This window comes from Littorina saxatilis, linkage group LG12, assembly GCF_037325665.1.
Source record: "Littorina saxatilis isolate snail1 linkage group LG12, US_GU_Lsax_2.0, whole genome shotgun sequence".
Lineage (NCBI taxonomy): Eukaryota > Metazoa > Mollusca > Gastropoda > Littorinimorpha > Littorinidae > Littorina > Littorina saxatilis.
Window position 1 is genome coordinate 71,187,110 of NC_090256.1, and position 12,963 is coordinate 71,200,072.

A 12,963-nucleotide genomic window follows, 5' to 3' on the forward strand; every position below is an offset into this window, starting at 1 on the left:
CTTTCTGCTTATAGGCTGTGAATTGTTTTACAAAGGTTGATTTACATGCAAGTGATGATGCATCTCATGTTGGTGAGTTTATGTTTGTGCTAGGATCTGGGGAAGACATGTGCCATTTTCACATTCTCAAATCTATTCGTGCCTTTAAACATGTGTATTTTCAATCACCCGTTTTGGCAGTTCCTACTCAGCAAGGTCTTGCACGACAAACGTACATATTGAACTGTCGATTTCGAGCGAAAATTGTGAATCGTGCAATAAGGAATGTCCACTACAATATCTTCAGGGGTGACTTTCGTCCCACTTTCGCAAAATAATGTACTTCAAAATGATAAAACTCAATTTGTACTAAGAAAAAATATACTGTTCGTCATAGAGAAACTACATGAGGCCTTTTTGTGAATTTTTTTTTCCTCTTCCGGCGTAATCCAAAATGACTATCATGCGTTTTAAATTTAACAAATCTGATTTATCGTCATGGAGTTTCACTACAGCACTGTGTGCGATCTGGCACCCAAATAGCCTCTCAATTTGCAAGGCATGCACAGTCAAAAGCTTATTTCTTTCTTCACGAACGGCAACTGTAACAACTTATAATGGTGGCGAGGAGTCCTCTTGTTTCGAATTATGAGCTAAATAGTCTGAATGTCCACAACTGTCTTGTTGCTTCATCCTATTCGTTCGCCCATGAGATCGCGCGCACACACACACATACGCACGTACATGCACAGAGACAGACGTGTGCGCACACACACACACAAACGCACGCACTCGCAGACACTCCCACGCACACACACACACACGCACGCACACACACGCACGCACACACACACGCACACACACACACACACACACACACACATACACACACACACACGCACACACACACGCACGTGCGCGCGCACAAATGCATTTAAACATACTCACACATGTTTTGAACACAAGAAATAAAAGAATCCGCCAGTCTTGCTGGATGCACAATGAAGTTTAATAAAGTACACAACCATATATATACTATGAAGTCTTATATCGCGCGCGTATCTCCAGACTCGGACTCAAGGCGCAGGGATCTATTGGAGACAACGCCTATAACCAGCACTCAGATTATGATCCCAACTTTTAGAGAGAGAGAGAGAGAGAGAGAGAGAGACAGAGACAGAGACAGAGAGAGAGAGAGACAGACAGACACAGAGAAAGAGACAGAGAGAGAGACACAGAGAGAGAGAGAGAGAGAGAGAGAGAGAGAGAGAGAGAGAGAGAGAGAGAGAGAGAGAGAGAGAGAGAGCAATGAGATAATTTCCAAACAAAAGATAAACTTTGTCTTATGGCAATATTTTGTTTTATTATTAATCACGTTAGAAAATCCCGCATTATGCGATATTTTATGTAGACACCGTGAAGGTGTTATTTCTACTGTAATAACTATAACTTAGGGCATAACTATAACTTAGGGCATAACTATAACTTAGGGCATAACTATAACTTAGGGCATCACTATACTTAGGGAATCACTATAACTTAGGGCATAACTATAACTTAGGGCATCACTATAACTTAGGGCATAACTATAACTTAGGGCATCACTATAACTTAGGGCATAACTATAACTTAGGGCATAACTATAACTTAGGGCATCACTATAACTTAGGGAATCACTATAACTTAGGGCATAACTATAACTTAGGGCATAACTATAACTTAGGGCATCACTATAACTTAGGGCATAACTATAACTTAGGGCATAACTATAACTTAGGGCATTGTGCGACATTTGATTAAGACACAGTGCACATTTCATTTATCCCAACTGCAGCAACTCTAACTAAGTGTATAAATTAATTATGAGGAAACAGTCTGGTAATGAGCTTAAAACCTATACGCATGAACACAAGAAAATGAGAGGAATGAGAAATGAGTATGAACGTTCCGACAGAATATTAAAATGGCAGCCAATTCGCATTCTCTTTTTATATTTAGTCAAGTTTTGACTAAATATTTTAACATCGAGGGGGAATCGAAACGAGGGTCGTGGTGTGTGTGTGTGTGTGTGTGACGGTGTGTGTGTGTGTGTGTGTCTGTGTGTGTGTGTCTGTGTGTGTCTGTGTGTCTGTCTGTGTGTGTGTGTGTAGAGCGATTCAGACCAAACTACTGGACCGATCTCTATGAAATTTGACATGAGAGTTCCTGGGAATGATATCCCCGGACGTTTTTTTTCTTTTTTTCGATAAATACCTTTGATGACGTCATATCCGGCTTTTTGTAAAAGTTGAGGCGGCACTGTCACACCCTCATTTTTCAATCAAATTGATTGAAATTTTGGCCCAGCAATCTTCGACGAAGGCCGGACTTCGGTATTGCATTTCAGCTTGGTGGCTTAAAAATTAATTAATGACTTTGGTCATTAAAAATTTGAAAATTGTAAAAAAAATATTGTTTTTTTAAAACGATCCAAATTTACGTTTATCTTATTCTTCATCATTTTCTGATTCCAAAAACATATAAATATGTTATATTCGGATTAAAAACAAGCTCTGAAAATTAAAAATATAAAAATTATTATTAAAATAAAATTTCCGAAATCGATTTAAAAACAATTTCATCTTATTCCTTGTCGGTTCCTGATTCCAAAAACATATAGATATGATATGTTTGGATTAAAAACACGCTCAGAAAGTTAAAACGAAGAGAGGTACAGAAAAGCGTGCTATGCAGCACAGCGAAACCACTACCGCGCTGAACAAGCTCGTCAGTTTCACTCCGTTATGCACAAGCGGCGGACTACGGTCATTGTGAAAAAATGCAGTGCGTTCAGTTTCATTCTGTGAGTTCCACAGCTTGACTAAATGTAGTAATTTCGCCTAACGCGACTTGTTTTACATTTAGTCAAGTTTTGACTAAATGTTTTAACGTAGAGGGGGGAATCGAGACGAGGGTCGTGGTGTATGTGTCTGTGTGTGTGTGTGTGTGTGTGTGTGTGTGTGTGTGTGTGTCTGTCTGTGTGTGTGTGTGTGTAGAGCGATTCAGACCAAACTACTGGACCGATCTTTATGAAATTTGACATGAGAGTTCCTGGGAATGATATCCCCGGACGTTTTTTTCTTTTTTTCGATAAATATCTTTGATGACGTCATATCCGGCTTTTTGTAAAAGTTGAGGCGGCACTGTCACACCCTCATTTTTCAATCAAATTGATAGAAATTTTGGCCCAGCAATCTTCGACGAAGGCCGGACTTCGGTATTGCATTTCAGCTTGGTGGCTTAAAAATTAATTAATGACTTTGGTCATTAAAAATCTGAAAATTGTAAAAAAAAAAATTTTTTTTTAAAACGATCCAAATTTACGTTTATCTTATTATTCATCATTTTCTGATTCCAAAAACATATAAATATGTTATATTTGGATTAAAAACAAGCTCTGAAAATTAAAAATACAAATATTATTATTAAAATAAAATTTCCGAAATCGATTTAAAAACAATTTCATCTTATTCCTTGTGGGTTTCTGATTCCAAAAACATATAGATGTGATATGTTTGGATTAAAAACACGCTCAGAAAGTTAAAAAGAATAGAGATAAAGAAAAGCGTGCTATCCTTCTCAGCGCAACTACTACCCCGCTCTTCTTGTCAATTTCACTGCCATTGCATCGAGCGGTGGACTGACGATGCTACGAGTATACGCTCTTGCTGTAAAAATGCAGTGAGTTCAGTTTCATTCTGTTAGTTCGACAGCTTGACTAAATGTTGTAATTTCGCCTTACGCGACTTGTTTTGCTTTCTTGTTTGCTTAACGCCCAGCCGACCACGAAGGGCCATATCAGGGCGGTGCTGCTTTGACATTTAACGTGCGCCACACACAAGACAGAAGTCGCAGCACAGGCTTCATGTCTCACCCACCCAGTCACATTATTCTGACACCGGACCAACCAGTCCTATAGCTAGCACTCACCCTATAATGCCAGACGCCAGGCGGAGCAGCCACTAGATTGCCAATTTTAAAGTCTTAGGTATGACCCGGCCGGGGTTCGAACCCACGACCTCCCGATCACGGGGCGGACGGCATAACCACTAGGCCAACCGTGCCGGTTCCAATTCGCATTGAACACTTGTATTGAGCATAACCAAATGAACAAACATGAAAGCCTTTATTTCTGATTTTAGTTTTCTTTTGATGAAAAGGTTCAGCTAACAAAGGATTTTGGTTTTGAGGTTGATCGAAGATTATTTTGTTCAAGAGTTAATATACTCGCCTTGAATCACTGGGTGAACTTTGACCTCTTTGAAGTTGCGTTCAGCTTGACTATTTATCACCAGGTGTGTCTGTGAGCTTCAACAGCAAATTTTGAATTGTGAATAAATGCAGAAACTCGTCAGCAGTACTTCAACTAACGAGATTGTCTTTGATTGAATTGAAATGAGCTTGATCGCGAATCTGTGAGCTTCTGACAGGACCTTTAACAAGCAGAGTTTTTGAAATATATATCAAAGATGTGCTATTTTATTTTGTAGATTCTATATCAAACAAGATGTGCTGTTTTATTTTGTAGATTCTATATCAAAGATGTGCTGTTTTATTTCGTAGATTCTATATCAAAGATGTGCTGTTTTATTTTGTAGATTCTATATCAAAGATGTGCTGTTTTATTTTGTAGATTCTATATTAAAGATGTGCTGTTTTATTTTGTAGATTCTATATCAAAGATGCGCTGTTTTATTTTGTAGATTCTATATCAAAGATGTGCTGTTTTATTTTGTAAAATCTATATAACAGATGTTTTGAAACTGTTGTCTTTGTTGAGGTAGTGTACATATATTGTTTAAATGGCAATTCGTCACTTATTTAGAAAATGATAAAGGTTTCCATAAACAAAAGTATTACTTTTTTAGAAAATGATAAAGGTTTCCATAAACAAAAGTATTACTTATTTAGAAAATGATAAAGGTTTCCATAAACAAAAGTATTACTTATTTAGAAAATGATAAAGGTTTCCATAATCAAAAGTATTGCAAAGTGTTTGTTACTGAGTAATAAAATGTTTGCACACAACGTTATAATTATGCAAAACAGAGACTTTATTTCCATGATATTATGCTGGTTGCTAGGGGACAAATGCAGCGTATAATCTACTTCAGCTAATTGAGGTAAAGAAGCAGATCATACGATAAAGCAAAGTTATGCCTTCACAAGAGACAAGCCAATCTGATTCAAAATAAAATCATTAAATGTCATATCAGCAGAAAGACCCCCCTCTCCCGCAATATCATAAACTTGAAAGTAAAACCCACCATTACCTACATATAAATGAAAGAATTAGCGATGTCATAAAAAAGAGTGGCGCATTTTAACTGAATTAATATCGGTCGAGGTTAACCATGACTGTCGAGATCTGTGTCAAATGTCATATTTTGGTCAAAAATACAAATAACATTTATGTATCGATCGATTCTGGTTAGAATTTCTTTTAGTTTTTATGATTGAACGAACACAAACATGAACTATTTTGAACATTTGAATGGTTATTTGTGTGTGTGTGGGTGTGTGGTGAAGACATTAACAGGAGTGCCGTTTTCATCTAAATCTGCATTCAAAAGCAAAAGCAATATATCAAGAATGTGAAAAAGACATAACACTACGATTTAACGGACCAAGGCTTTTCGTCTATATCTGCAAGCAAATAAAAGCGCACTCCCACTGAGTGTTTTTGCTCCCACCTGTCCTGACAGTGTAGTTAGTAGAATAGTGTTAAAAAAACAACAACACAAATGACAGAAGCAACATCAAAGCAAAAAATCGTATGACTTTGAAGAGTTCCAATATCATTACATATCGACTAAAACATATACCAAAGAACACCCACCATAGGTTACAAGAAAAGGAACAGAAAGTAGATGATTTTAAATTCAATAGAATCTGGAAATGTTCTAACATTGACAAATACCAGCAAAAGCAACAATATTCAAAAGGACCTTTGCTTCATAATACATTGTTTCTTGGATTTAATTCATCTTAACAGATTTTCTTGCAGCTGGATTTATTTCAGAGTGAAGGTGAACATATGAAATAACATAAAAGGGTAGCTTCCCACAAAACACATTCTACTTCTTTGGTTGTCTATCAACAAAAAAATGCAATGTTCAGAAACAAGTCTGTATTTTTTACAGACCAACGCTGGCGGCACCCAATGGCGCCACAACTGACCCGCATAAATCTCGCTAATGGCGGAGCTCGTGCAAGGGAGGTAATTAAATCAATGGGAAGGTCACGCGCATGGCCGCGCCATAAAATAAACGAGAGGTCGACGAAGCGGAACGGCGGTTTAGGCAAATGTGAACTGCATCTCTACGGTCTTCACGTGGCGTGTTTCTAGTGATGTAAGCATTGCCCATCAGCTCCGCGGGGGTAGCGGACGTGTACTTATTCAAATCATCTCCCAAATGATGACATCCCTTTTGGTATTCATTAGTGCCGAGAAGATATATGTCCGTTATTCATGAAATCAGATTGCTGTTTTATTTCTTAGAACCCCGATTAGATAGAAATAGAATACATTATCTACAGTCGCTTAGGTATGAAATCTACCTTTTATTCTCAGTTTGACACCTGGAAAACTATTGTCGGTACAGGGAGAAAAAGAAAAAAGGTACACGCAGCGAAACTAACTTTATACAAGTCTTGTCACCCATTTATATGGACAAAGTAGTCATGGCAGAAATCATGTGTGTATGTGCTTCCTGTTTGTCGCTGGAAAAAAGTCATTCTGAACGAAAATACACATTTCATGTAATCTGTTTTGTCTTCAAAACAGTGTGTGTGTGTGTGTGTGTGTGTGTGTGTGTGTGTGTGTGTGTGTGTGTGTGTGTGTGTGTGCGTGTGTGTGTGTGTGCAAAGCAACGGATATTTATGAACATTAATGTACATGTACACAATTTTGAGGGCATTTCTTTTGCTTGTGCGTTTTTTGTCCGAGTTTTAATAGGACTGATGACGTCAAATTTGCACGTTTGCAAAAGTTGAGGACACACTGTCACAGCGACATGTTTTCATCTATACTGAACTCCAAAAGAAACGCAAGATTAAGAAATTTAATCTCATTCTTTGCCATTTCATTTTGACGAGATCGAATCGAACGAATTTCACGAAAATTGGTACAAAGCATCTTGGGGCAATGTTCTTTGATTGTCACAAACAAAAAAAACGTTACAGAAAGAAAGTTTTCACCGCCAGGCTCAGTAACGCGTGTGTCCCCCATTGGCGTTGATAAGGGGCTGACATCTGGCTCTCATGGAGCGCACCAGGCGGTTGACGGTGTTCCTGGAGGTTTCTGTAGCCGGGAGGAACTGTTGGCGCAGGTGCTGACGGTAGATGACCCGGTCCTGGCGAGCAGTAGTCACACGAGGTCGTCCGCTTCTAGCGCCATCCCGGGTGCTGCCGCTGGCTTGGAATCGGGTCCACAGACGACAGATGGTCGAGGTTGCCACGCCCATGACATTTGCAATGGCAGCTGGGCGATTTCCAGCTTGCAATCGCCCGATTGCTCTCTCCCGGTCAATGGCGCTCAGTCTTGGCATGCTTCTACTGTACAAATGGCTGATTTCAGACAGTGGACGGAGACAGGTTTTTGTTCCTTGTGTGAGCTGAGTACTGTTAACGAAAAAAATCAGGTCTGGCAGCTTTTGTGTGGGCTGCGCGAGCGAAAAACAGTCTCAATCTTCAGAACGCTGCAGAGAGCGCACTCTGGGCGCTGCACACATGATTTTCACAGGCTACGTGCAGGACACTATGCTAACTCATGCTCGTGCAGAATTTTCCCCTGAAACCCACCTTTAGTGCATGAATTTTAACAAAACCTTAAATAACTCTTAACTTGCGTTTCTTTTGGAGTTCAGTATATATGATCGAACTTTTTGTCACACAATCTTTTCCGGATTCGGACTAAGGGATTGCATTTCAGTTTGGTACCCTTGACTTTCACAATATGTATCAGATACTACTTTGATAATAAACAAAATCAAAACAATGACAAGGGAAAATGTGCTTAAAATGAAGAAAACCGTTAAATAACCAATTTCTTTCTTTTTTGAACAAGACTATATTCCTTATCATTTTCTGATTCCAAAAATATATTGTTTTAGCGTGTTTGACGTTGAACATAATATATGCTCAAATTGAAATTACCCCTCAAACCATCCAAGGTCTGTTTAGTGGACCGATAGATAAGAGAAAGTCATATCCAGTCTGAATAACGAAAATTATTTTATATTGAAAAGCGAGAGATGACGCCTCAGTAGAGGCACAGTGAGTATGCATGATATATCGTGTCCGTTCAATGCGGTGCCTTATTCTTTCGAACCATGCTTATGCGAGCTCACTATGTACTGCCGCTATGATCGCTTTCATTCACTGATAAGGAACGGGGCAGTTTGCCTCACTTTTTCAAAAGGGACACAATTCTTCCACAAACAATTAAACCCTCGACAGTTATTTTTGAACATCCTTTATTTTGTTGACAGACACGTGTTCTACATGTGTTGTGAAGGTATTTCTGGATATCGGCTATAAGCGTTTTCGACAAATGTGTTCTGCCCTGCAACACATTTGCGTCAATACAAAAATGTTGGCATACACATGTTTGATGCTATTATGCACTGGCTCAACAGTTAGCTCATCATAACATCTTTCTTTCTTTCTTTATTTGGTGTTTAACGTCGTTTTCAAGCATTCAAGGTTATATCGCGACGGGGAAAGGGGGAAATGGGATAGAGCCACTTGTCAATTGTTTCTTGTTCACAAAAGCACTAATCAAAAATTTGCTCCAGGGGCTTGCAACGTAGTACAATATATTACCTTACTGGGAGAATGCAAGTTTCCAGTACAAAGGACATAACATTTCTTACATACTGCTTGACTAAAATCTTTACAAAAATTGACTATATTCTATACAAGAAACACTTAACAAGGGTAAAAGGAGAAACAGAATTCGTTAGTCGCCTCTTACGACATGCTGGGGAGCATCGGGTAAATTCTTCCCCCTAACCCGCGGGGGGCTCATCATAACATAATGTCGCAGAGGGAAGTAGCTCATCATAACATAATGTCGCAGAGGGAAGTAGCTCATCATAACATAATGTCGCAGAGGGAAGTAGCTCATCATAACATAATGTCGCAGAGGGAAGTAGCTCATCATAACATAATGTCGCAGAGGGAAGTAGCTCATCATAACATAATGTCGCAGAGGGAAGTTTATGCTGTGTTTGCTCCCCGTGTCAGCGACGCTGGAATTCATTAGGCAATCAACAATTGTTTGAATTCAATGATCCATATACAAACATAACCTGACTGATATATTTTACAAAACAGATGAGCCTTTTTTGGTCCTCATCAACACACACAATGTTTTTAAATGTTTATTATTATCATCATTAGCCAAGGTTTCAATACGGTTTCCATTCTGCAGTCCGCACTAGAACGGATAACATACTCAGCAGAAGATTGAAGTATATACATTAAATAACAACGGTGTGGATTATTTTCAAGAAATAAAATGCCCTTACATGATTTAAATATAGTAAAACTATGACAGAAGTTGGACACGCTATAAATAAACTCTTTGAATTATACAAGGACATGATGGCTATATGTGGTGATGAGAAATTGAGTGCATTTCCAGCGGAAGGTACTTTGTCCACAGCGTGTGGATTGCCTCCCTTAGAAGCTGGTCTTGATCTCTCTCCCGTGGAGCGGTTGGGTGGGACGGAAGTTGTCAACCATTGGTAAATGTGCATTGGTTATCTCGTCTCGCTCCAGTGCCTGCAGGCCACGGAATGCTTCCAGCTGTAGATATGCAGACAAAATGAGAGACGGACAGACCCATCGACAGACACACTTACACACACTCTATGGTCCCTTGTCCCCTACCCCTACCCCATCCCTTGTCCCCTACCCCTATCCCTTGTCCCCTACCCCATCCCTTGTACCCTACCCCATCCCACATATCTCACCTGTCCAACCATTCACCTCCTCCCATATCTTTCTATCCCCAACCCTTAATCAACCACCCAAGACTCATTCTTTACACACACACACCCTCACACATACACACCCTCACACATACACACCCTCACACATACACACCCTCACACATACACACCCTCACACATACACACCCTCACACATACACACCCTCACACATACACACCCTCACACATACACACCCTCACACATACACACCCACATACACATACACACCCTCACACATACACATACACACACACACACATACACATACACACCCTCACACATACATACACACATACACCCACACACATACACACACACACACACACATACACACCCACACACATACACACCCACACATACACACACATACATACACATACACACCCACACACATACACACACACACACCCCCACACCCACACACACATACACACCCACACACATACACATACACACATATACACACACATACACACACACACACACACAAACACACACACACACACACACACATACAAACACAAACATACATACACACCCACACCCACACACATACACACACACATACACAAACACACACACACACACACACATACAAACACAAACACAAACACACACACAATCACGAATCATCATTCTCCAACATATCGCACACCAAAAACATCCACCTTTGCCCTAACCCTATCCCTTCCCCACCCCCACCGAATCCCATCTATTAACACTCTCCCTCCTCAAAATCCAAACTAGGTGACCTCCTCCCATCCCTGTACCCACCCTAATCTATTAACACTCTCCCTCCTCAAAATCCAAACTAGGTGACCTCCTCCCATCCCTGTACCCACCCTAATCTATTAACACTCTCCCTCCTCAAAATCCAAACTAGGTGACCTCCTCCCATCCCTGTACCCACCCTAATCTATTAACACTCTCCCTCCTCAAAATCCAAACTAGGTGACCTCCTCCCATCCCTGTACCCACCCTAATCTATTAACACTCTCCCTCCTCAAAATCCAAACTAGGTGACCTCCTCCCATCCCTGTACCCACCCTAATCTATAAACGCTCTCTCTCCTCAAAATCCAAACTAGGTGACCTCCTCCCATCCCTGTACCCACCCTAATCTATAAACGCTTTCCCTCCTCAAAATCCAAACTAGGTGACCTCCTCCCATCCCTGTACCCACCCTAATCTATTAACACTCTCCCTCCTCAAAATCCAAACTAGGTGACCTCCTCCCATCCCTGTACCCACCCTAATCTATTAACACTCTCCCTCCTCAAAATCCAAACTAGGTGACTGACCTTGTCATCCGAGAGGATGACAGGGTCCCTGAATAGAGTCCAGGTAACGGCCTCATTGCACGGGGGAGAGGTCAGACTGCCCTGGTAGCGGTAGTACTTTTCCGTGTTGAAGGGCAGCAACAGGTTCAACGGTACAGGGTCCAACAAGATGGTGCTGCCTGCGAGTGGACGGATGCATGCTATTTATTAAAAGCCCCACAATGATGTGCTTGGCAAAAACAAACAAAAAGATGGTGCTGCCTGTGTGTGTGTGTATATGTGTGGGTATGTGTGTGTGCGTGTGTGTGTGTACGTATGTGTGTATGTGTGTATGTATGTGTGTGTGTGTGTGTGTGTACGTATATGTGTGTGTGTGTGTGTGTGTGTGTGTGTGTGTACGTATGTGTGTGTGTGTGTGTGTGTGTGTCAAAAACAAGACATTATACCTACTGCCTGAACGGAACTCAACTGGACTTTATTTTACTAGCCTTTTCTTACAATCTGCCCTTGTGACGGAAATTATGCGATTTTAATTTTTGGCCCAGAGGCAGGTTTCACGGTATTGATTTCAGCCATTTCCCATTTTCTCACACTTCCAGTCAAACATAAAACTGTGAAATACTGTGAACATGGATGTTACTGTAATTAATTAGGATCGGTACCACACAAAACAAAGAAAAAAATTATACGCAGAGTCTTATTTTCCATAGAAAATCAAGCGAAACGAAAGTTGCCCCCAAAACGTGAAAATCTATCAAACAAACTTGATGCAAGCCTAACTCCAGAAAGAAGACAGAAAACCACTAATACTAAATGATTTACATAAAGTTTAAACATATAACAGATTTTCACAACAAAGTTCCTTGCCTGAGGCTGTCTGTATGTTTGCATGATGCTGTCCTTGATCAGAACGCCATTTTCACCTAAACCGGCCGGCGAAATGTTTTTTTTCCACATTTCAAGGTCTCCATACACTAACAAAAGTCACATGTTTTGAAAGTGTATTTATGTGTGTACAAGATAAAAACAGATAAGTACTTCTTTATCATTTTTTTAATGGCAGAAATAAACTTATACTATCGATACCCCCTAATTTAGAAAACGGCAAGAAGAGCCAAGATACCTTCTTTCATTAACAAGGAACACTTTTTTGTTCATAAAAAGACACTCACTCATTTTGATATAAAATAATAATAATCAATTGCATACATATATATATGAATACAGAATGTTAAACAAATCTACTTTTATTTTAAGTGGAAAAAACACACAACAAAAATCACGCACATAAGTGACGCACACAAACTGAAGGCTTACCACCAAAGACTGTGGGTACCCTAACTACTCTCCTCACATAGGGAGGGCGGAGATAGAAGGATCCCTAAACAAAGGCTGCCTCAACACGACTTTAGTAGGTAGCCGTGCCTGCTTGGTCATCCAATTATGCCGCCGAAAAACAGAAACAAAGAAGAACAAGTCGCGTAAGGCGAAAATACAAACTTTAGTCAAGCTGTCGAACTCACAGAATGAAACTGAACGCAATGCAATTTTTCAGCAAGACCGTATACTCGAAGCATCGTCAGTCCACCGCTCGTGGCAACGGCAGTGGAATTGACAAGAAGAGCGGGGTAGTAGTTGCGCTGAGAAGGATAGCACGCTTTTCTGTA

General features: G+C 40.2%; 1 protein-coding gene across 3 annotated transcripts in view; it reads right to left on the reverse strand.

Moving 5' to 3' along the window:
* Positions 1–5,967: 5,967 nt before the first annotated feature.
* The window catches only part of LOC138982710 (carbonic anhydrase 3-like), a 46,334-nt gene continuing 39,338 nt past the window's right edge, over positions 5,968–12,963 (reverse strand). For all 3 annotated transcript variants that reach the window (XM_070356037.1, XM_070356038.1, XM_070356039.1), the window contains 2 exons: positions 11,318–11,475; positions 5,968–9,831 (listed from right to left, as the gene is read on the reverse strand). In XM_070356037.1, the coding sequence (XP_070212138.1) occupies positions 9,706–9,831; positions 11,318–11,475 (284 nt within the window). In that variant the 3' untranslated portion in view covers positions 5,968–9,705. The remainder of the gene's footprint in view (positions 9,832–11,317; positions 11,476–12,963) is intronic.